At 36.7% G+C, this 26,137-nt stretch overlaps 1 protein-coding gene across 1 annotated transcript in view; it reads left to right on the top strand.

Annotated features, from left to right (window-relative positions):
• Positions 1-26,137, top strand: part of NUP153 (nucleoporin 153) — a 70,556-nt gene that overhangs the window by 13,767 nt on the left and 30,652 nt on the right. The window contains exons 2-11 of the mRNA XM_032861615.1: positions 406-631; positions 10,051-10,299; positions 10,417-10,556; positions 10,640-10,768; positions 16,300-16,416; positions 16,508-16,552; positions 16,662-16,718; positions 18,849-18,992; positions 22,427-22,479; positions 22,732-22,858. Of these exons, the coding sequence (XP_032717506.1) occupies positions 406-631; positions 10,051-10,299; positions 10,417-10,556; positions 10,640-10,768; positions 16,300-16,416; positions 16,508-16,552; positions 16,662-16,718; positions 18,849-18,992; positions 22,427-22,479; positions 22,732-22,858 (1,287 nt within the window). The remainder of the gene's footprint in view (positions 1-405; positions 632-10,050; positions 10,300-10,416; positions 10,557-10,639; positions 10,769-16,299; positions 16,417-16,507; positions 16,553-16,661; positions 16,719-18,848; positions 18,993-22,426; positions 22,480-22,731; positions 22,859-26,137) is intronic.

Here is a 26,137-nt window from a genome sequence, read left to right as displayed (position 1 = left end):
TTCTGCTGGGCCCTGGTTGGAAAGGAAATGTTGCTTCTTTTAATATTCTAGAATCAAAATAGAGATGACTTTTCTTTGATATTATAGTATTTTAGTGCATTATTTTATTATTCAAAGAAAAAAGTATATGGCTTATTGGATGGTCCGTTGGCGTTTTCAAGGGTTAGGACACAGGCCGTTCGGAGCGGTTACTGACTCACGGACGTATGCGTATGGAAGAAAGTGGGTATTTCATAATGTCTACAGAATTTGTAAAATACCATCACGTCAGCATTAACTCATATAACCGAACTTTAGGAAACTTTGTTGAAAGTAGTCACGATTTGCTTGAGATGATTTCTGTTTAGGTACATATTTTAAGAGATAAATTTCTAAAACTGTCTTATGTGTTTCTTCCTCCAATAGGGCATTCTTAGCAGGGTTACAGAATCTGTTAAGAATATTGTGCCAGGATGGTTACAAAGATACTTCAACAAGAATGAAGATGTATGTGGCTGCTCGTCAGATACAAGAGAGGTTCCACAGTGGCCAGAAAATAGAGAAGATGATCATTTGGTCTATGCTGATGAGGAGAGCTCTAATATTCATGATGGGAGAATCACTCCTGAGCCAACAGTCAGTAATACAGAAGGTACGTAGCATGTGAATATTTTGTTAGGTGTGATAGGTTTTCATAAATCTTCTCACATTCCCCTACTTTAGTAAATCTCATTGGGTAGTACATAAGCTGTGTAGGAGGAGGGTGATCCGGTTCAAATGAGTTATTTATCAGCTTTTTGTTTAGTAAGGGAGGTTGATGTATCAGTTAGGAATGCAAGCTCTGGGATTAGACTTGGGTTTTGAATTTTCAGACCATCAACTGTCATGTGGCTTTTGGACAAGAGAGTCTGTTTTCCCCTCAGTATCCTCATAATTGTTTTGATATAGGTCATGGCACTAAGGCAACACTATATAAGTGTGAACTCTTACAGTGAAACTGTGATAATGCCTCCCCCAATACTAGAATTAGGTGTAGTATAACTGCAGTTGGCTCCTGTCCTTTCTGCGGCACGCTCAGCTGGGTCATTTCGTTAGTCTTAGAATTAAGTGAGCCTGCATTTTAATGGCTTGAACGTTTTTGGATCCTCTTACGGCATTTTGATGGGGTTTACAAATATTCAGTAGCTTCAGATAATCCATGAACATGGCATATTTGGAAATATTTTTCTGTTATTTCACTGTATATAGTTTTTACAGCTTTATTGAGATATACTGTTTCACATACCCATTTAAAGTGTACAGTTTAATGCAAAAGAATGAAACCGGACCACTTACACCCTACACAAAAATAAAGTCAATTAAAGATCTAGATGTGAGATTTACAACCATAAAAATCATAGAAGAGAGCATAGGCAATAATTTCTCTGACATTGGCCATAGCTACATTTTTCTAGCTATGTCCCCTAAGGCAGGGGAAACAAAAGCAAAAATAAACTGTTAGGGCTACATCAAAATAAAAAGCCTTTGCACAGCGAAGGAAACCATTAACAAAACAAAAAGGTAACCTACTAGAATGGGAGAAGATATTTGCAAATGATATATCCAGTAAGGGGTTAATGTCCAAAATATATAAAGAACTTCAGCAACTCAACACCAAAAAACTCCACAAACATTCCACCTAAAAAATGGACATAGGATCTGAGTAGACATTTTTCCAAAGAAGACATAAAGATAGCCAACAGACATATGAAAAGATTCTCGATATCAGTCATCAGAAAAATGAAAATCAGAACCACTATGAGATATCACCTCACACCTGTCAGAATGACTAAAATCAAAAAGACAAATAATAAGTGTGGGCAAGAATTTGGAGATAAAGGAACCCTTGAATACTGTTGGTGGGAGTGTAAATTGGTACAGCCACTGGGGAAAACATTGTGGAGGTGGAGGTTCCTCAGAAAATTAAAAGTAGAATTACCATAGGATCCAGCAGTTCCACTACTGGGTATTTAAAGAAAAAGAAAACACTAATCTAAAAAGATAAATGCACTGCTGTGTTTATTACAGCATTGTTTATAACAGCCAAGTTACGGAAGCAGTATAATTGTCCATCGATCGAGAATGGGTGAGGAAGATGTGGAACACACACACACACACACACACACACACACCGGAGTAGTATGTGACCATGAGAAAAGATGAGATCATGCCATTTGCGACAACATGCATGGACCTAGAGGGTATTGTGCTAAGCTAAATAAGTCCGAGAATTAAAGACAAAGCCATATGATTTCAGTCATGTGGAATCTAAGAAAACCAGATGAAACAGAAAGCAGAATCAGAATGATAACTAGGGTGAACAAACTGATGGTTGCCAGAGGGGGGTGTATGGAGGTGGGCAAATAGGTGAAGGTGGACCGGAGATACAAGCTTCTAATTAGGGAGAAAAGAAGTCACGGGGATGAAAGGCACAGCACATAGTCAGTGTTGTTGTTGTAGTGTTATATGGTGACAAGTGGAAGCTGCACTGGAGAGCATCCTGTAATGTATGAACTTGTTGAATCGTATGTTGTACGCCTGAAACTAATGTCATGTTGTGTGTGAACCTGTACTCCAAAATTTAAAAAGATAAAGTGTTCCATTCAGTGGTTTTAAATATATTCACGGCGTGGTTAAACCGTCACCACAGTCCGTTTTAGGGCATTTTTGTCACCATCCCTGTCACCACCCCCAAACCCTAGAGCCATTAGTAGTCATTCCCCATCCCAGGCAACCGCTGATTTGTCTCTGTCTCTCTGTAGATTTGCCTAGACTGGACATTTCATATAAATGGAGTCACAGAATATATGGTCCTTTGTTGACTGGCTTACTTCACTTAGCATATTTTCATGGATCTTCTTTTTATTGCCAGGCAATATTCCATGGTAGGGATAAAACTCCATTCTGTTTATCCATTCATTAGTTACTGGACATTTGGGTTTTTCCACTTCTTGAACATTATGAATACTGCCGCCTGAATATTCATGTGTGCAAGGTTTTGTGTGGCTATGTTTTCTCTTGTGTATATACCTAGGAGTAGAATTGCTAGGGCACATAGTAATTCTGACGTTTTGAGGAATAATTGTTTTCCAAAGCGGATATATCATCTTGCCTTCCCACCCACAGTGTATGAAGATTACAATTTCTTTACATCCTCACCAACATTTTCCAGTTCTAAATGTTTTTTTAAAGTTAATTTTTTGTGGTTTTTTTGGTAACCTCTACATCCAACATGGGGCTTGAACTCATGACCCTGAGATTAAGAGCCCGGGCTGACCCAGCCAGGCATCCCTTTAATTTTTTTATTATAGCTCTTTTAGTGGGTTGAAGTGACATCTTCTGGTTTTGATTTGCATTTCCATAATGACCAGTAATACTGAGCATTTTACCATATGCTCATTGGCTCTTTGTATATCTTTGGAGAAATAACTATTCACATCTCCTTTTTCCATTTTTAATTGGATTATTTGTCTTTCTGTTGTTGAATTGGATGAGGTCTTTGTATATTCTGGATGTAAGTCCCTTATCAGTGTAGGGTGTACAAATATTTTCCTCCTTCTGTGGATTGTCTTTTTTACTTTCTTGATAGTGTTCTTTGAAGCACAACAGTTCTTAAATTTTTTTTAAAGATTTTATTTATTTATCTGACAGAGAGAGAGAGATCGCAAGTAGGCAGAGAAGCGGGTTGGGGAGGGGAGCAGGCTCCCTGCTGAGCAGAGAGTAGGATGCAATGCGGGACTCAGTCCCAGGACCCTGAGACCATGACCTGAGCCAAAGGCAAAGGCTTAACCCACCAATCCATGCACGTGCCCTAAAAGTTTTTAATTTTGATGAAGTCCTGTTTATCTCTCCATGTGTTTCTTTATATTTATTTTCTTTCACTATATGTTTTAGCTTATAAAAGTTTTCTGACTATGTGTTGAAGTCTTGTCTTGCCTAAATAATTGAGGTGGGTGTATGGCCTGTTAATTTGGTGGATATAGTAACATCTTTTCCTGCCTGATTTGCTTGTCGTGAAACCCAGTGAGAATGAAGTGGGCCTGAAAAAATGATTCCCAGTGTGGACAAATGGCTTACCTAAGTTTTCTTAGTAATTCTCAGTTTGGCTTAGTCTTTAAATGTTTGCTTATTTTTTGTTAGAATAATTTGGGAAGTTCTATTATCTATACTTTGGACAGATTTCTTTCAAATACATTACCAAAAACCGCCTTGAGGCTTTATCTAGTAGGTCTATGCTGACTGACTTCATGTCATTTTTTTTCCTGGGCACTTAAGGGGGACCCTGGCTTCTCCTTTCGTTAGAGACTTCCAGTGTTCCCGGGCCAATATCCACAGTGACTGACACGATTTTCCATCTTAATGAGCATGCTTTTGAGGATTAACTATCTTGAAGATTTAATTTAGTTCAGGGGTGAGATAAATGGAGTGTTTCTCATTTTACATCTGTAAAGTTCTTTTTTGCGTGTGTTTGTATTTTCAGTAAAATAATGGAATTCGGTGGTTTGCCGAGGTCATTTCCAACTTGGATTTTATTCATTATGTCACTAAGGTTATATCATACTTTTCTGTTACATGTATAGTATACATACCTTTGTGATTTAGTGTCTAAAATTACCATGGAAGATTTCAAACTGCGCAGGTAAGGAGGATAGTGCAGTGAAACTCCCACGTACCCATTACCCGGCTTCAAAGACAACCAACTTATGGCTGATCTTGTTTTCTCTGTTTGCACACTTACCCTAACTTCTCCTAATTATGTAGAAGCAAATTGTGAGCTACTTCTTTATAGTAATTTCAGGAACTTGATAGCATTTCCCACCTCATTCTTTTTTTTTTTTTTTTTTTAAAGATTTTATTTATTTATTTGACAGACAGAAATCACAAGCAGGCAGAGAGGCAGGCAGAGAGAGAGGAAGGGAAGCAGACTCCCTGCCGAGCAGAGAGCCCGATGCGGGGCTCGATCCCAGGACCCTGAGATCATGACCTGAGCCGAAGGCAGCGGCTTAACCCACTGAGCCACCCAGGCGCCCCTCCCACCTCATTCTTACCTTAAATCTGAATCCTGCTCCTATCTTTTTCTTTTCTTTTCTTTTCTTTTCTTTTTTTTTAAAGATTTATGTATTTATTTGAGAGTGAGCATGAGTGTTGGGAGGGGCAGAGGGTGAGGGGAAAGCAGTCTCTCCACTGAGCAGGGAGCCCAGTGAGAGGTTGTGGATCATGACCTGAGCCAAACGCAGACGCTCAACCAACTGAGCCACTCATCTGCCCCAATCCTGTTCTTATCTTAAACTTTTAGTCCCAGATAGTTCTTTTCTGGGTATTGGATTATTCAGTAGTTGTAATCACATAATATGTGATTTAAAATACCATTGATAACTCCCCAGTGTGATGAATATAGCTCTTACTAGAGAAAGAACTGTTTACTCTAAAACATTACATTTAAATTTGACAGTGCATTCTCAAAAAACAACTTAGATCTCTCTGCTCTTAAAGTGGTGTCAGATCATTCGAAGCTTAAAATAATGGAAAGCTTAAAGCAGTCCTGAATGTTGTTTACTCAATATTAATTTTGCCAGTGTAACTTTTGTATTAATAGTAACTGGAGCTGGAGGGGATTATGCATTCTTCAAATAGTACAGGGCAGTACGAACAGTTATAGAATCTGTGGCCCATTTAAAATCTGTTCTCTGCAGCTTTCTGCCTGTGTACTTCGTTGTGTTGACTATCTTAATGATGGTGAGCCTTTGGGTGTCTGGGTTTCTTCTGCTAGGTTAGTGGAATCTGAAATAATGTACAGGTTTCATTGAGTTAGTTATGAGTTCAAGCCTCGGAAAGACTCCACAATGGCATATCTAGTACACTAGTCAGCAGTAGATTGAAGTTGTGGACTGCTTTGTCTAATCGATACCATGTGATTATAGGTATATTCTTAGAAACTGAGTATTTGTGGCTGATAGAAATCTACAGGTGACATTGCCTTATTTACTCACATTATCCCAAACTGTCTTTGGGCTTGGTTTTGGGGGTAAAGAAGTCCTGTAGGTATTAAAAAGTAACACTGCTTTTAGCATCATGCCTTCAAGTAGATGTAGGTCATAATAGATTTCTTTTTCCTTTATAGTTTCTGTGTAGACTAGATTTAGCAGATGTCTGCCCATAGCTAGAAAATTGTCCCCTTGCTTTTATCCTATAGGATAAACTGATGCAGGGATGAGAGAATGAGATAAGTAAAAAACAGTTTCATAGTATAGTATACTACAAAATGAGAATACTAAATACCCCAAGAAACATTTCGGCCTTTATGTAGGTGCATCCTGACTGCAGAAAAATTGAAATAATGTGTAAATGCCAAAAGGTTTAACTGTCAGTACCAGTAGATTTTCAGACTCTAGCCAGTATCTATCTTGAGTGAACTTGATAAGAAATTATTACATATAAAACAATTTAAATGTCATATTAGATTTTTAAAATATGGCTTTTTGTGAATAGTGATTTTTTTTTTTTTTAAGATTTTATTTATTTATTTGACAGAGAAAGAGAGCGAGTGAGACAGCACAAGCAGGGGGAGCAGTGGAAGGAGAGGGAAAAGCAGGCTCTCCTTTGAGCAAGGAGCCCAATATGGGTTTCGATCCCAGGACACTGGGATCATGACCAGAGCCGAAGGCAAATGCTTAACTGACTGAGCCACCCAGACGCCCCTCTTTTTGTTAAATTCTAAGTGTTTTATTCTTTCGATGACATTGTTAATTGGGTTTTTTGTTTTCTTTACTTTTCTTTTTTCTTTCTTTTTCTTTTCTTTTCTTTTTTTTTTTTTTTTTTGATTTTAGTTATTTATTTGAGAGAGAGCAAGAGAGTGGGTTGAGGGAGCAGCAGACTCCCCACTGAGCAGGGAGTTTAATGCAGGGCTTGATTCTGGGTCTCCGGGATCATGACCTGAGCCGAAGGCAGACGCTTAACCCACTGGGCCACCCAGGCACCTCTGGAATTGTTTTCTTATTTTACTTTTCAGAATGTGCATTGTTAGCGTGTAGAAATAGGTCACTTTTGTGTAATCTGTTATTTTGCTGAATTTGTTTATTCCAGCAGGGGTGTGTGTGTGTGTGTGTGTGTGTGTGTGTTAATGTATGTATGTGTGTAATATTTAGGAGTTTCTGCATATAAGCTGTATCATTTGCGAATAGAGATATTTTACTTCTTTTCCAATTTGGATATCTTTCTTCTGCTTGCATTACAACTCTGTCCAGAGCTTACAGTACTGGTTAAATAGAAGTCGGTAGAGCAGGGGTCCTTGTCTTGTTCCTGAATTTAGAGGAAAATCTCTTTCACCACTGGGTTTGATATTAGCTGTGAGTTTTTCATATGTGGCTTTTATTAAGTTGATGTTTCTTTCTAGTTCTAGTTAAGTGTTTTTATCTGCATCTTATTTTTTGCATAATAGCACTCTGAAACTAATCCAGAATTGTTTTGTATTGCCTATGTCGTTAAGTATTTTTGAAGACCTACATTTGGGAAGAAAGTTACAGCATAGCAAATGCGGTTCAGCAGTACATTAAAGAACAGTAGAATCTTCTTACTGGGAAGAGTTAATCTTGGGATGTAACGAATCATTCATCGTGAGGGTTTTAATATAATTCAGCATATTTATAGGTGAAGTGATCTTACAATTTTTTTCTTTCTGGTAGATATTTAATAGGCATTTGCTAAAACTTAAAGTCCATTCTTCTTTATTTCATTTAGAAGTTGGATTCCACCACTTCTATAACATGTTAGTCGTCCAAAGGCCACAATCGCATGTAATGTGAAACATTAGAAACATTCCCATTAAAATCAGATATAAAATGGAAGCCCATTGTTACTACTTCTAGATGTTAAAGATATAATTATAGAGGATGTCTGTATATGTGTAAGTATTGGGAAGAAGGAGGCAAAATGATCCTTGCCTGCCAGTAATAGTCAGAAAACCTAAGCCAATTGATTAAACAAAACAAAACAAAACTTGTTAGGCTAAGAGAATTGTAGAAGAGAAATTAATCACAAAATTAATACAGGAAAAAACCCCAATAACTCTTACTTACTTTCTACTGTCCAGTGCCCTTAATACTGGTTTCTGCCTGCCATGTTCTGCTTGGATTCCAGTTTTCTCTTCCAGGTCCGGAAATGTACCTAGGTAGAGAGTGGGATAGCGATAGGGCTCACTTTTTGAGTTTTCTATTTATTTTGAGTTTTTCTATTTTAGAGTGATGTTTTTTATTGTCTGAAAGATGTCCATTTTGTCTAGTTTAATAATTATTTAAATTTATAGTAGAAGGGCTAGTCTGGAGGCCTAGTTATTCTAGCCTGTGAGTCTTTTTGTAAACTTGAAAAATGATTTTAAAGTTCTTGAAAATATACCTGAAGATGAATAGAGAGATTCTGAAAAAGAATAAGGGGAATGTGGGGGGTAGGTTGGAGTAACTTTTACAGTTACTAAATGTGTTCTAAAGTTAGAGTAGGTAAAACATTCTCCTGCTAGTACAGATATATCACTGGGGAAAGAAGTGAAAAGCCTTTTGGAACTTAGTATTGTGGTAGTGGTGGCTTCTCAATCAGTGATTAAAAGATAGCTTGTTTAAGAAGGTTATTTTAGAATATGAACAGGCTAACCATTTGGAAAACAATGAAGCCTGAATCATTCTTTCACTACTACATCATAACTGATTCCAAATGGACTCAAGATTAAACATTATATTGAAATAAAAGTGACAGTGCAGTACCAAAAAAAAAAAAGAGTAAAATTTTTAATTTCTTACAGTCTTGGAATGGTAAAAGTCTTTGTAAACAATGTGCAAGTTATTTTCTGTACTGTAAAAGACACCCATCAACAAAATGAATAGGTTCAACCAATGGTGAAAAATTGTTTCAGATCATATCACAGGATCTTACTGATCAAAAATTAGATTTTAACTTATTTTATTAGTAAGAGGAACTATATCAGTAAGCAATTAATAGAAAAAATGTAAATGACCAATGAATATAGAGAAGGATGCTCAGTAGCCCTCTCATTTAAGTAAGTGTAAGTAAGATAATGATGCAGCTTGACGTAGTAAATTGACAGAAATCAAAAAAGGTTAATAGCCAGGATTAGGATGGTGAAATGTACTTTGTCATTTGCTCTTTGTGGGAGTTTAGCTTGACAAGATCACAGTATGTCTCATAAGCAGAAACGAGCACACACTCTGATCAGTCCCCAGAGCAGTACCGATGTAACGGTTTATCCCACGGAATCTCATACCTTGGTTACTCAGGCAGCTCTAGGGGCTCAACTCAGGCTTACTGAATCAGATATTTCTGTGAGTAGCTTAAGAGTATTTGTTTAATAATTTCATGTTTCTGTTATAGTTTTAGAGAACTGTGGATTAATCCAAAAGAATATTCTGAAAAGTACGCAGATATCAGTGCATATATGTTTGATGGAGCATTGGGAAAGTAATCACATAAACATAGTCAATGCCTGTGATAAAATACAACGTGGGCTTTAAAGCGAATGCTTTGTATATAGAGACAGTTATATTGGTAAACAGAAAAACAAATCCTAGAACTGGATGCATCGTGTGATTATGTAATTAGGGACAACATTTATGTGTGCATATAAAATATCTGGGAGGATACACAAATTTAATAGTGGTTGTACCCGGAGGAAGACATCCTTTTTGTTTCATGACTTTCTTCTATAGCTTCTTTGATTTTATTTTTTACAAGCAAGTTTTATAATACCAATTCAAGGAAAAGAAAAGGACCATGCACTTTTAGAAGTTGTATGTGAACCCTGAAACATGGTTTGATACTTGGTTAAGTAAATTCATTGCAGTTAGATGAAATCTTGTTTGGCTAAAGAATAGCCTAAATTGGGCTTATCATGGGAGGCTTCAGTGACTTGCATTGAACCTATATTTATTATATAGTTTTTTTTTTTTTTTAAGACTCCATTTGTTGTGATACTGTATTGCTTTTTCTAAGCTGTGTATTCATAATATATATATATTTTTTTTAAAGAACCCTCAACAACTAGTACTTCTTCAAATTACCCAGATGTATTAACAAGGCCTTCTCTTCATCGGAGCCATATGAATTTCTCCATGTTGGAATCTCCTGCATTACACTGCCAGCCCTCCACATCCTCGGCATTCCCAATTGGCAGTTCTGGATTTTCCCTTGTAAAGGAAATTAAAGATTCTACCTCTCAGCATGATGATGATAACATCTCAACTACCAGTGGTTTTTCTTCAAGAGCTTCTGATAAAGGTATTCTTGGCATTTGGTAGTAGAGTTGAATTTCGTGGGATAGGTTTTCTTCTGCCTTGTAATTTCCATTTTCTTGTAATTAGTGCTCTTACTATGCCGTGCCTATTTTTGTTTCAGATATAGCTGTTACGAAGAACACTTCAGTGCCACCTCTGTGGTCCCCGGAGGCTGAACGTACTCCTTCACTCTCACAGCACGCTGCCACCAGCTCGAAAAAGCCGTCATTCAACTTGGCTGCCTTTGGAACACTTTCTCCTGTGAGTGTACTAGTAGGATTTGATTGAATCACATTGGTTTTGAGTGTTTATTGCTCATAATTTATTGTTGTGTTTCTGTGCAGTCACTTGGGAATTCTGCAATCCTTAAAACAAGTCAGCTTGGAGATTCTCCGTTTTATCCTGGAAAAACCGCGTACGGCGGGGCGGCGGCGGCCGGGAGACGGCCTAGACCGCGAGACACCGCGCGCCAGGTTGGTTTGAGTAGGAGAAGGACTGAGAACCTAGAAATAATAATAGTAACAATAATTGACAGATAACTCGTGGACCTCAAGTGGGGTTGTGGTTTGGCTACTTTTTTTTGGTGAAGTGATAGAGCTGTGGGTTAGAAACATTCTTTTTATTTAGGGACTATCTGAACATTATTTTGACCCAAGTGAACATTTATTCATTACATTTGTGAGTGTGTTCTATGCATCTGTGCTTTAGGAATTAATTTAGGAGTTAATATTCCTTTTTTTAAAAATTGAGGTGTAAATTATGTTTAGTAAAACTTACCCTTGTTAGACTAATTGAATTTTAACAGAATACATACAGTCGTGTGCCCACTCTGCAAAGTATTGAATAAACGTTTCCATCACCCCAAATGTTACCTTATGCTTCTCTGTAGTTGACCCCTCTTTCTGCTTTCCATCCTTTGGCAACCACTGATCTGTTTTCTTTCGCTGTAGTTTTGATGTTTCCAGAATGTCATTTAAATTTGATCAGTATAATTTCTAGCCTTTTGAATATGGCTCATTCTACTCAGTGTAATGCATCTGAGATTAATATATATTTTTGCCTATATCAGTAGTTCCTTTTATTGCTGAGGTGTAATTTGTTTATCCGTTCCCTAGTGAAAGGACACTTGGGTTGCTTCTGATTTGAGGCATTTCTGATTAAAGTGGTTATGAACATTTTGTGTGAACATTAATTTTCATTTCTCTTGGGTAAATACCTAGAAGTTGGCTGCTGGGTCTTATGTTAAGTATACATTAAACTTTTTATAATAAATTGCCGGACTGTTTTCCAGAATGACTGGCACCACTTTGCATTCAGTTTTTCTTGTTTCTTTGGTTTTTCTTTTCTTTCCTTTTTTTTTAATTTTAGCCATTCTGATAGGCATGTAGTGGTAACTCCACATTGCTCTGGTTTTTATTTATGAAACTGAGCATCATTTTGTGGGCTTATTTGCCATAAATGTATCATCTTTGGTGAAACATCTGTTCAGATCTTTTGCCCGTTTTTTGCTTTAAAGATTTATTTATTTATTTTTAGAGTGTGTGTGCACACATGTGAAACGGGAGAGGGGTGGGGAGAGGGATTCTCAAGCAGACTGCCAGCTGAGCTGGGAGCCCCATGTGGGCTTCCCATCTCATGACCTGAAGATCGTGTCCTGAGCCAACATCAAGAGTCAGACACTCAACCAGCTGAATAACCCATTCTCCTCTTGCCTGTTATTTAATAGGGTTGTTTTCTTATTAATGAGTTTTGAGAGTATGTTATTCCTTTATTAAGTCCTTTGTTAGATATATGTTGTGCAAACCTGGCTTAAGTCTTTTGAAGAGAAGGTTTTTACTTTTGATGGCATTTAGTATATTGGTTTTTTTTTTTTTTCTTATATGGTTCATGCTTTTAGTGTAGTATGTAAGACATTTTTGTGTAAGCTAGTGTCACAGATTTTCTTCTGTGTTTTCTAGAGGCTTTATAGTTTGAGGTTTTAATTTAGACTTCTGATCTGTTTTGAGTTAATTTTTGTCTGGTATGTATCATGTCAGGAGGTAGGGATCAAGATTTTTTTTTTTTTTTTTTGACATAAGGGATGTCCAGTTTTTCTAGTACCATTTGCTGAAAAGTTTATACATTCTACATTGCCTTGGCCTCTTTTTTTTTTTTTAATTTTTTATTTATTTGACAGAGAGAGGCACAGCGAGAGAGGGAACAGAAGCAGGGGGAGTGGAAGAGGGAGAAGCAGACTTCCCACTGAGCAGGGAACCTGATGTGGGGCTTGATCCCAGGATTCTGGGATCACGACGCTTAACAACTGCGCCACCCAGGCGCCCCTTGCCTTGGCCTCTTTATTTGAAAATCAGTTGACCATATATGTGGCTCTGCTTCTTGACTTTCTATTATTTTCTATTTCTGTGTATTCTTTGGCCAACTCGAAACTCTCTTGATTACTATAGCCTTACAGTAATCTTGAAATCACTAATGTGTGTCCTCCAGCTTTATTCTTTTACAAGTTTTTTTGGGTTTCCTAGATCTTTTGCTTTTTCGTAATTTTAGAATCACATTACCAGTTTCTGCAATATACTGAAATATTGATTAGGATTGCATTGAATCTAAAGATGAATTTAGGGGAGAATATACATCTTAATAAACTCGAATCTCCCAATCCTTGAACATAGCGTGGCTCTCCATTTACTTGTCTTTTTGAAATTTCTTTTATCAGTGTTTTGTAGTATTCATCATACAGAACTTGCACATATTTTGTTAGATTTATACTTAAGTTTTCATGTTGTTTGATAATAGTTGAGATATAATAGCCCAAATAGTCTATTGAGTAAATTGAAAAGTAGTTAAGATATCTTCCAGCAAAGAAAACTTCAGCCTCAGATAACTTCCTTGGTGAATTCTACCAAATATTTTAAGAAAGAAAGAATACCAGTTCTACACAAACTTTTTCATATAATGGGGCACCCTTCCCATCGTATTTGTGAGAGCAGCATTACTCTGATACTGAAACAAACTAAAGAATAAAAACCATGAATATCTCCACAGATGCATAAAACACATTTGACAAAATTCAGTGTCCAGACATGATAAAAATTTTCTGTAGCCTAGGGAGTAAATGGAGATCTCCTCAGCCTGTTAAAGGGTATCTATAGAAAATCTTCAGCTAGCATCATACTAGTGGTGAAAGACTGAGTACTCTTCTCATCAGGTCAGGAAGAGAACGAGGATATTTAATGCCATGCTGCAGGTCTAGCCAACGCAGGAAGAAGAAATGCAAGGCATAGACATTATGCTTATCTACATAGACAAGCCCAAGAAATAATAAAAAAAAGTTATCAGGGGCGCCTGGGTGGCTCAGTGGGTTAAGCCGCTGCCTTCAGCTCAGGTCATGATCTCAGGGTCCTGGGAACGAGTCCCGCGTCGGGCTCCCTGCTCAGCAGGGAGCCTGCTTCCCGCCCCCCTCTCTCTGCCTGCCTCTCCATCTACTTGTGATCTCTCTCTGTCAAATAAATAAATAAATCTTTAAAAAAAAAAAAAAAAGTTATCAGAACTTATAATTGAGTTTAGCAAGATCACAGAAGACAAGTTCAGTATACAAAATCACTTGTATTTACATAAGTATTAGGAAAGAACAAGTGGAAATAGATAACTTTTAAAAAAATAAATTCAAGGTGAATTCCACCATTCTGTGTTTTGCCCTTAAGAGTTTTTTGAAGCTCATAAAAATGGTTTTGTTGTGTATATTACTGTGCTTGCTTTTACAGATTTTGACATTTTAAAGATGGAGAAGTAATTATACTTGCAGTGTGTAGGCTTTTCGAGAAGGGAGTCTGTGTGAAGATGACAGTCCATAACAAACACAGCAATGGGATAGAAACAAGCATATATATATATATATATATATATATATATATATATATATATATTTAATTTTATTTTATTTTTTCAGTGTTCCAAGATTCATTGTTTATGCACAACACGCAGTGCTCCACGCAATATGTGCCCTCCAAGATTTTGTTTTGTCTTTAGTTTCTTGCTTTCCTAATTGGAGGATGATTTCATGTATATAGTTAACAGTAATTAGGAGTTTTATTTCTGAAAGTGTTCATGAAGGGCAATATTTTGTTATTTTAGGAAGTGTTAACTGAATGTTAGAGTTACACAGGGAGCTTTTTCTAGAGCTTAACTGGATCATAGTACTCCTTTAAACATTTTTTTAAGTTAAAACAATAGTTAAGCGTCTTAGTATAAGATAGGATGATGCAAGCCTATGATTCATAGAATAGGCCAAGTCAGAGTGTACTCTTGCTATTTCTTCCTTTCTTACATTGAATCTTACACTTTTTAATGCTAAGTCGTGACGTACCTTTAAAATCCTTCTCAGCACAGGCTTCCAAATGTTCTATCATTGATATTTGGGATGAATCTATTACTCCTTTCCCTAGAGTGTTAGAGCTGGGAGATACATTAAAGATTCTCTAACTCAGTTCTGTTTTATTGATTAGCAAATCGAGGCCTTGAGTGGCCCGTGGCAAGTAGAATCCAGTGACAGGACAGACTATCATCATTTCCTAGAGGATTTTATTTATTTATTTATTTTTTATTTAAAAAAAAAATTTTTTTTTTTAATTTATTTGACAGAGATCACAAGTAGGCAGAGAGGCAGGCAGAGAGAGAGGAAGGGAAGCAGGCTCCCTACTGAGCAGAGAGCCCGATGCGGGGGCTCCATCCCAGGACCCTGGGATCATGACCTGAGTAGAAAGCAGAGGCTTTAGCCCACTGAGCCACCCAGGCGCCCCTCCTAGAGGATTTTAATGTTGATCTCGTGTTTGCCAAAGATTTTGGCCTGAACAGCAGTCTTTAATGGGCATCCAGTTAATAAAACTGTTAAAGAATACTTGAAGCTACTCTGAAAATGTCATTAAATGTTTGGTATCAGAGAAACATTATTTATAAATAGGTATTATGACTCAGTTTTTCGGATGTTAGGAGCTATTTGTAGAAACTGCGTTATGTTTCGATTGTGATAATATCTTTATATCAAGCATTGCCAAATTGTTTTGTGGTAGTCACTTGGTCATTGGATTGTTGTAATGGATTCTTGAGCAAAGAAACTGTTTTAATTGGAATTTGTAAACCCTGCTTGCACATTAAAGGATACTTATCTATTCTTTATAAGGGGTTTTCCTTAACTCCAATTTTTTTTTTTTTTAAAGATTTTATTTATTTATTTGAGAGAGAGATCACAAGTAGGCAGACAGGCAAGCAGAGAGAGAGAGGGAAGCATGCTCCCTGCTGAGCAGAGAGCTGAGATCATGACCTGAACCAAAGGCAGAGGCTTAACCGACTGAGCCACCCAGGCTTCCCCTTAACTCCAATTTTAAGAAGGTTAAGGATCATGAAGAAATAGCCCGAGTGTTTAAAATTTTTCTTATGTCAAAATTTGAAAAAGGAGTTAGTTTAAAAAATTTAAATTTCCTTTACAATAGATACTGTAGCCTCGTTTAGTTATCTTGGAATTTAATTAACTAATACCTGGAATAATATTTTAATATAGTTCTCGTTAATTTAGTTCTCTCTTTCATTTATTTATGTGTTTTTTATTGAATTACAGTTGCCACAATGTTGTGTTAGTTTTAGGTGTACAGCATAGTGATTGAACTATGGAAGTGTTCTTTGATGTAAATATCAGGGATAAATGGCTCAAGGTAATGGTGAAACTTTATAACAGTGATCTCACTTTTCCTACTTAAATTAACATAGCTGCAGATCTGTAGGTGTGGTGCGTGCTTATTTGTTTCTGATTGTAAAAGTAATTGGCTTTTCAGTAAAGGTATAAAGAAAAAATGTTGAACTTCATGCTTGATGACACCACCCAGAGATAAATTGCTTTTACCACATTAATGCCATTTCTCTTTGAATATTCATTCTGTTTTGTAAATATTTTAATTTCCTGAAATATGGGCTTTAGAGTTAAGGGTCCAGAAAAATAATAGTGTTCACTTTATAGGCACCAGTCAGAAGACAGATGAAAGCTAAGCAGCTTAATGCACAATCCTATGGTGTGACCAGTTCAACAGCTCGGCGAATATTGCAGTCTTTAGAGAAGATGTCAAGCCCTCTAGCGGTAAATTTTTAGAACCACGATTAAACGCGGGTGTGTGACAATTTGAGTTTCGTGAAAAATCTTAATTTTGTTACTGTTTCAATATTAACAGGATGCAAAAAGAATACCATCTGTTGTTTCTTCTCCCCTGAATTCTGTAAGTTGACTTTTAAATCTCTTTTAGAGATATATTTGTATATATTGGTGATGAAAGTCATACTTTTCAAAATTTCCAATTTATTCTAATAGTATTTTTACTTTTTCAGCCTCTGGATAGGAGTGGAATAGATACCACTGCAGACTTTCAGGCCAAAAGGGAAAGGGTAAACCTTCTTCTGCATTTATTAAAGTTTCAGCAGTTTTGTTATATTTATTTTTAAGTTAGTAAATATACAAATTGAATTTGATAGTCATTAGGGAACATGTTTGAAAGATAAGATTGTTTTGCTTGGACATTATAGCTTCTTATGAGAGCCTGCCTTAGTACAGATCTGTAAGTGCAGTAAATGCTCAGTCATAATTTTTTGGTTAATTGGCATTTCCGTTTTCAGCATCTTGGTAGTCTACCTTCCGATAAATAAAAGAAGGAGTAAACAGTGCATGAAGTGTTTAGTAATCATAGAAGTTCAGTGAACTAAAACCCTCATTGAGCATAGTTAGCTTTGTAAACTTTCCTCATTAACAAACACGTCAAATCTGTGGTGTGTAATAGAATTTCAGATTGCTAGATCTTTCATAAGTCAGCCCAAAATACTGTTTCAAGGTATGGGAACTAATATAAAATATAAGTTAGTATCTTGATAACACTTCTTGTGTTCTATTTGGTAAAAATTAGCTTTGGAGATTACTCTGGGGGAAAATGAAATGCTTAATAGAGTTAAAGAGGTGTATTTTTTGTTAGTTATACTTGTGGCTAGTTAAGTATCCTTCGAGAAAGCAGATTCCCAGATCTTATTTGTGAAAGCATTTATTGCAACACCAGTTTCCCCCAGAAGTAACTGATAGCAAGAATCATAGTTTTCTGACTTAACTGTGGGAACTGTGTATAAGATACTGGTAAATTATAATTATTTTCACTGAAACTTTGCAGAGAAGGGGTAAAATTGAGGGGTATTGGGCGAATAGTGTTGCTTTACAGTTTTTAGGTGTTTGTAATCAGGCAAGAGGGAATCCATTATTAGCCGTTGTGATAGGATTAATTTATGGCATTAGCTGCTTTTCTCAAACTCCTGGTTTATATCAGGTTGTTTAAAAAGAAGTAAATGTAAAAAACTGCTGTAATACAAGTTCTCATTGATTAAAGTTTTATTAAAGGTTGAGTATAGTATCAATAGAATTTTATTAATGGATGTTAGGATATATAAAGGCCAGAATATAATATTGTAGTTCATGTTTCACAGATGTGATCAGAGCAGTCTGCAGAATAGACTCTCTCGTTGAGTTGTAATATCACAGTTGTGATGAGGATTTAGGGAAGAGCTAGAATACAGAGGCTTTGCCTTGGAAACCAATGTTGTTCACAGCTGTTTCAGAGTGAAAGGACTGTATTCATAGCATCACAGTGTTTGGACAGAGTAGAAGTTCTTGGCTTTATAGTCCTCTTACACCAATAGAACTTTTACTGTGTTTCCTTTTTGCAAAGGACTGTTGACAAAACACTTGTGTGCTTAGATAATAATGCCAGTTTATTTTAGGATTTGAAAATCTTAACAGAGTTTTACTCTGTTTTGCTTTAGTTTTTTAATAATAATAGAGGAAAATAAACTTGGAGAGAGGTTTGCTCATTTTTGGGCAACTATTTTCATAGCTAGTTTGTTTATTTTTTTTTTTTAATTTTTTTTAAGATTTTATTTATTTATTTGACAGAGATCACAAGTAGGCAGAGAGGCAGGCAGAGAGAGAGGAGGAAGCAGGCTTCCTGCTGAGCAGAGATCCCGATGCGGGGCTCGATCCCAGGACCCTGAGATCATGACCTGAGCCGAAGGCAGAGGCTTTAACCAACTGAGCCACCCAGGCGCCCCTCATAGCTAGTTTAAAAATAATCTTATTTCCAGTTGAAGGATATCTAAAAAGTAATTTGGGGAAAACATGGCAAAATCAGTTTTAGTTTCTGTATTCAAAATTCAAACTGTGAAAGCTTAGATTTGTAGAACAGTTTTGAATATAGTTTCCATTTTGTGCATGTGCACATATATGTGAAAAGTCATTCAGTCTAGAAAAAAATGGTCTGTGAAACCCATTTGGAATTTTTTATATAGGTTTATAAATATATATACCTTTGGTTCTGTTATTGTCAGTTTTTCCTTTTAGTGTTTGTTTGCATTCTCTGGGTATTTCTCTAAGAAGTACTTGTAGTCTCTAGGTGACATTAGCTATTGCCTGATAAGTTTTAGATATGTGCTGATACATACTTGAAAATAAAGGTTTGTCTTTGATTTCTGATTACCTATTAGGTGGACTCTCCGTATCCTCCTGTTCAGAGACTCATGACCCCAAAGCCAGTTTCCATAGCAAATCGAACTGTTTATTTTAAACCATCTCTGACCCCGTCTGGTGAATTAAGGAAGACTAATCAAAGAATAGATAAAAAGCACAGTGTGAGTATGTGTTTATTTTCACTCGTCTTTGAATATTGATTAAAATGAGTAAGAATAAGATAGAAGTACTCTACCATTGCAGTGTAGCAACTAGATAATGCAAAAGTTTGTGTGTTAGTGATTACAAATGGTATGCCTTTCAGATGGCTAGCACCTTGATCAAATCCGAAGTTAGTATTTACTAGTAACACTATTATGTACTTACGATTTAGATGAAATAATTTTGCTCAGAATTGCTTTATCTGTGTGTTTTGTTTGGATTATTGTTGAACTGTTTGAAAATAAAATGTCATGTATCTGTTCATCCCTAAAAGTACTGTGATGCGCATTTCCCATATGATAAAAGATATGATAAATCTTTTTTTCTATATTTATCATATATAGTTTTTCTATATTTATCATATCTGAAGAAATTGATGTCCGTTCCTTCTTAATATTATATAATATGTAGACCACACTCCCGTGTTGTTTATAGTTTTTTGAATCAGAAGCTAAGCAGATTTCACACATTGCTCTAGATCTCAGGCCTTGACCCTCACATTGTTTTTGTTTTAAAATAACTGCTTTATTGAGATGCGATTCACATACTGTACCATTCACCTGTTTGAAGAGTACCATGGTGCAGTGGTTTTTAGTATATTCAGAGTTGTTCAGTCATCAGAACAGTCGATTTTAGACCCTTGTCCTCCCCGTTCTCCCTCCCCTCCCCAAATCTACACCTGTTCGTAATCACTCCCCACCCCCTCCTCGCCAGCCCTAAGCAACCACTGATGTGTCTCTCTGGATTTGCTTCTTCCGGACATTTTGTATAAGTGGAGTTTTAAAATACGTGGTCCTTTGTGACTGACTGATTTCACTCAGCATAATGTTTCAAAGGTTCATCCGTGTCATCAGAACTTTATTCCTTTTTATGTGGCTGAATAATTCTTCCTTGTTTGGATATACTAGATTTTGTTTATCCTTACTTCAGTTGAGGGACCTTGGGTTCTTTTTATTTTTTGACTGTAATGAATAACACTGCTGTGAATGTTTGTGTATAGGTATTCTGTAGTCCTGTGTTGTCATTTTTCTGGGGTTTGTACCTAAGAGTGGAATTACTAGGCAAAATTGGTTTTTGAAGAGACCAGGACAGTTACCTAAAATGTCCTGTGTTTGGGTTTGTTTTCTTGGGCTATTTAGCTAGAGTGTATTTTTTATATTTATTGTATTTACATAGTATCTTACGTTTATGCCTTTACTTATCTTTAGTTTCCTTTGGTCTTCATAACCTAATTTATTAAAAATTTTCAAACTGAAGTTGAGAGAATAGTACAGTGTTTACCCATTACTCCTGCATTCACCAGTCATTAACACTTTGTCATATTTGCTGTATTAAAATTTTAAAAACGTTTTAAGAACAATGATAAGACTTCACGGTTTACTATATTTGTTCTTCCTTTACTGTGTATTTCTTATAGATAAGAAATTCCCTTAATGTAATAAATACAGAATAATTATCAAAACCAGGAACTTAATATTTTACAATACTATTATCTAATGTACAGATTTTATTTAGATGTTGCTAGTGTCTCAGAGGAAAAAAATTCAAGATTATGTATGCATTTAGTTTTCTTTCTTCCTTTCTTTTTTCTTTTTTCTTTTTTCTTTTTCTTTCCTTCCTTCTTTTCTTAGAAAATAAATTTTTTTTTTTTTTTAATTTGAGAGACAGAGAGAGAGAGAGAGCATGATCAGGGCAGAGGGAGGGACAGGCAGACTCGGAGATGAGCAGGGAGCCTGACGTGGGGCTTGATCCCAGGACTCTGGGATCATGACCTGCGGTAAAGGCAGATGCATATCCCACTGAGCCCCCGACATACCCCTGCATTTAGTTTTCATATCTCTTCATCTCCTTTAGTCTAGAACAGTTCCTTAGGGTTTTTAGTTTGTTTTTTGTATTTTGTAACATTGGTATTTCTAAAGTACAAATAAGTTACTGTGTAGAATGTCCTACAGAATGTGTAATGTTTCCTCATAATTAGATTCCAGTTACATCCTTTTTATTTTATTTTTCATTTTAGAGTGTGTGCAAGCACGAGGAGGGGCTGAGGGAGAGGGAGAGAATCTCAAGCAGACTATGCACTGAGTGCGGAGCTTGACTTGGGGTTTGATCTCAATGACCCTGAGATCATGACATGAGCTGAGACCAAGAGTCAGGTGCTTAACAAGCTGAGCCGCCCAGGGGTCCCCCAGTTATGTACTTTTGGTAATAATATCAAAGAATAGATGCTGAGTTCTTCTCAGCCTGTCCTCTCAAAAAGCACATGCTATCAGTTGATCTCAGTACCAGCAGTATTATTATTAAGGTGGTGGTAGTAGGATTTCTCCAGTGTAAAGTTACTATTTTTTTTAATCTTTTGTAATTAATAGGTATATTGTGGGTAGATAACTTTGAAAGGATAAATATCCTTTTAGTAGTTAATATTATTGGTGATTTTTGCCTAAATCTATTGTTTATAGATTGCCAAAGGGTGGTTTTCTAACTCCCCCATTCTTTCTACATTTATTAGTTGACATCCTCCTGGAGGAGAAGTTTTTCTTTTTTCTCATTTATGTGCCTATCTGTGTATGTGTTTTTTTAAGTCAGCCTTATTTCTCACATTCTATAGATTATAGTTCTTTATTGGTATTATTATGATGTTCATATTGTGCCATTTGGCCTTTGAACTGGCTCCTATGTCCTTTTTGTATTTCCCTTCAGTTTTTGAACACTTAGTTGCTTTTGATATAAAAGAATCAAGGCTCGAGGTATCTGAGTGGTTCAGTCAATTAAGTATCCAACTCTTGGTTTCGGCTCAAGTCGTGATCCTCGGCCTTGTGGGATTGAGCCATTAGTGGGGCTCTGCAACCAGCAGCGGGTCTGCCTGAGGTTCTTTCCCTCTCCCTCTCCCCCTCCTCTCTCTCTCTCTCTCTCTCTTGCTCTCAAATAAAAAATGTCAAAAAAAAAAAAAATTCAAGTTCATCTTGTAAGTTTCAGGTCCCTGCCTTGTATTTTGCTCTTTCTCCAAAGAGCCATGATATCCTTTCAATGGAGGTACTTAAATTGTAGAGAATCATTTCATAGAGAATGTCCTTATAAACTTGCTTATACCTTTAATAGGCCATCATGAGAGATGGGTAGTAAAAGTATTTCTGTGGTTTCTAAGTATATTAACTTTGTACACTTACTACCTTTTTGTTCAAAGGGCAGTGTGCTCAGTGACCTTTTATGTGTGTAATCACGTACTTCAGTTACCATTCAGAAAGCAGAGTATAGGTCACAAGTTTTAGGATTCACTAACTAAAAACCCATCAAATTTCTGATTGCAAATATTAAAATGGACGGACAAAAGGGAAGTATTCAGAAAATTAAAATGAAGAAGCAGGCATGTAAATTTGCTGTGCTCATTTTGTTCTAGACCGGGTATGAAAAACCTGTGACGCCAGGACAAACTAGAGAACAGCGAGAAAGGTAATGTCGTCTTTATAGCTAAAGCTTCCTTATATTTCATTTGTAATGCCTGTTTTTATGTATTTTTTTCTGACATTTAAGAAGGTTAAAAACCAAACTTCATGCACAGAAATCTGTCACCTTTTTAAAATCACATTCAGCTGTATATTTCTTTTCTTGTTAGCAGTTCTAATTTTTAGGTATTCAGTTAGTTAATAAGTTATGAACCAGAGTAATATATCATTTGTTTTAATTTTCTTTTTCTTTGCCTAGTGGCTTTTCTTATCCAAATTTCAGTATGTCTGCAGCCAATGGTTTATCTTCTGGAGTAGGTAGTGGAGGCGGCAAGATGAGACGAGAGAGAACGCACTTTGTTCCATCTAAGCCTCCGGAGGAGGAGGTAAGGTTCTATCCTTCATATTCTTGAAGTTTATGGGAAACTCTGGTGTGGTGGTGAGGGGAGACCCTAAAGGGTGGGGCTTGGGGGAGACCCAGCATAAGAACGACTACTCTGCCATTGGAGCAGTCCCTTCCCAGTGTGAGTGTGCATGCACATACGTGTGTTCAATACCTCCTTCACTGTGACGACACAGAAAACCTAACCTAGGACCTTAAACCCCATGGGTGCCGCTAAAAAGCCATAATTTTTCATATAAGAGAATTAACAATTGAAATTATTTGACCTTGGGAATATTATTGTATCATTAGGTAGGTTTTGCCTGTTTCATAAATGGATTAACTGTGTTCTGCTCTCTTGACATTTTCTTCATATTATTTGTGAAGCTTATCAGGGTTGTGAAAGGTAATTCAAGTTGTGTAATTTCACTGTTACAGATTTATCCAATCTGAAAATTTACCCCACCCTGTTCTGCAGGGTACCTGTGGGTTGAGTCCTGACACGTGCTGAGGTGAATGTGTGTGCACTTCTGCTTCGGCACGTGTGGTGTATTCTCTAGGCTTTTTCTAGAATGGCCTCGTTGGGTTCTAAGGGATGATACACATCTTCACACGTGGTGTTGCCCTGTTGCTCCTGAAGGTAGTTTAAATACTTCCTTGCACATGACAGTTGGTGGATATGCTTTTTCTTCTTTCTTATGGGTACTTTTTTTTTTTTTTAAGTCTTTGCCAAGGTGATGGGTTTGAAGTGTTACGCCATTGGACTTTCATTTTGCATTTCCTGTTTACAAGGGAGGGAACCCTCTTGTGAGTCTCTTGGTCATTTGGGGTTTTTATTCATTTTTTATGGATTGTTTCTTTCATTGGGAAGATTTTTTTGGAAAGATTTCTGTATATATTCTGCAAATGAAAGTTTGAAAAAGATAGGACTAGTTGAAGATTGGGTAAATTAATCTTTCTACAGGCTGTATTTTCTAACTACTTGGAGTTGACTGCAGGCCTTCTTTCAATCTTTTTACAAGTGAATTTCAGCCTAACTGGATCATTTGATACATAATGCTTTATTTTTTGTTTGTTTCTAATTAAAATTTCATTTGTAACTTCTTCATTGACTCATGAGTTTTTAAGGAATTTTTAGATTTTTAAACAGGAGGTCTTCTCTAACAGTTTCTGTTGACTCTAAAGTCATGTTTTGGTTGAAACTGTACAAGTCGGTACTGCTTTCCTTCTTGTCTCTTGGTGTGTTTTCCAAGGTTATTTAGAGTAGGCAGTCTATTTTGTTTTCATTTCCTTCATCATCCCTTTTCCCATTGGGCAGTTTGGTAGTTGTGCCTCTCTGAAGGTACCAGAACCGTGACTGCTTTGGCCACTTGGACTTTCTGCCCCCTGGGCTGTCTCACGGTATATGGCATTATGCTGGGGGCTCGGCTCCTGGACTGGTCTAGGGGTTCTTTTGTTTTGTTTTGTTTTTTGTTTTTTTTTAAGATTTCATTTATTTATTTGACAGACGAAGGTCACAAGCAGGCAGAGAGGCAGGCAGAGAGAGAGGGGGAAGCAGGCTCCCTGCTGAGCAGAGAGCCCGATGCGGGACTCGATCCCAGGACCCTGAGATCATGACCTGAGCTGAAGGCAGAGGCTTAACCCACTGAGCCACCCAGGTGCCCCTGGTCTAGGGGTTCTATGTGTTGCTCTCCTGCTGGAGTGTTGTGAAGGGAAGGAATGTATTAATGTATTCTCTTATTTTGAAAGCAAAAGTATTGAATGCCATTAATGACACAGTATAACAAAATTTGTAGCTTTCTTAACCGATTTTCTTTTATTGAAGCTCTTTATGTAAACTTACTTTTAAGAAATGGGTTGTCTTGCTTTATGTACGTAAGGAAATTAGTATCTGTGGATAATATAGCTCATTGTATAGCCTGTTCTTTACATGAGCTTTTATATTTCTCAGTAGAATTTGTGTTTCTAGCTTTCTGAAGTTTATCCCTTGATGAGGAAAACATCTTGGTTTGTTGTTTGCCAGATAACAGATTTGTGAATTTTGCTTATTTCTGTTCAGTTTCAACTTTTTAAGAATATATTCCCACGATCTTTAGCTGAAGTTTAGGTTGCTGTCTGTGGTTTGGTTTTGGCTGTCTTACAGTTGTGTGTTTATGTGACTTTGCTCTATCAAGATGTTGGGAGGGGGATGAAAATTTATTGATTTACTTTTACTCTTGTTACTTGGTATACTGTGAGGAGCTTTATCAAAGTCTAACCCTGCAGACCTCTTTATCACCTCCTCCCTTCTCTGCCCCCTCTCCATTCCGGCCAACTGCCAACTGCCAACTTTGCATCCCAGGATGCCTCCCCCAACTCCTGTCCCTAGTTCTATTCTACACTGGAGTTAGAGTCTCTGCGTTTCTGAGGAGAGAGGTACCAATGGGAGGCTGCCCCAAATTTCTGCCCACCCTGTGTTTTTTTAATCTACATAGAAGGGGTTTGGGGTGGATGCTTTTTATTTTGTTTTCAGTGCTGGTTTTGTTTCAGATAACGAATATGTTTAGACCACTAGTTCTTAATTCAGTTACAGTTAATAGGAACTTTTGATTAAGGATGGAACACTCGTTTTTATGGCTATTTTAATGGGCTTTTGGGATAGGTCAAATGAAAGAAATTTTATTTTTAGTGGAGTATAAACAAATTATGCTGATTTTAGGTACTGTTGGTATGTAACAGAGAGTGCTGGTACATTTTGATTCACTTCAACAACCAGGTTAAACAGAACTTTATATTGTAAATAACCCATTTTGCATTATGAGATAGTAGAAGTATGGTTTTGCTCTCATTTCTTGTTAGATCTCAAAATGTGTAAGGATTGTGTGTTAGTCACTGAACATTTTGGCATTTTGCCTCTACTGTGATACCGGTTTGATTTTTATAATGAAAAAGCTTATTGATAAAGAGCAATGAGTATATAATACTGTTGAGCTGTGGAGATTTAATTGCTTAATATTGTCATGTCAGGTACAGGCCTGCTACTGACGGACTATGAATGATGTTGGTCAAATTAATTCTTTTGTACATCAGCTTGTCTGTAAAATGGAGATAAGAAAAATAAATAGATTGAGTTTGTGTCTATGGGATGTGTGCCATTTAATGGCTATATGATCTTAGACCAAACATCTCCCAGTAGAAACTTCCTCATGGGAGATAACCAGTGTAAAGATACTACAGAGGTAATATATAGTAAGTCACATATTTGGTGATTGTTGTGTTCAACTTGAAGTACCTGGAAGCATCT

This window comes from Lontra canadensis, unplaced genomic scaffold, assembly GCF_010015895.1.
Source record: "Lontra canadensis isolate GAN:19392208 unplaced genomic scaffold, GSC_riverotter_1.0 scaffold21, whole genome shotgun sequence".
Taxonomy (NCBI): domain Eukaryota; kingdom Metazoa; phylum Chordata; class Mammalia; order Carnivora; family Mustelidae; genus Lontra; species Lontra canadensis.
The sequence above is the reverse complement of the archived record's forward strand: the minus strand, read 5'-3'. Positions and strand labels throughout refer to the sequence as shown.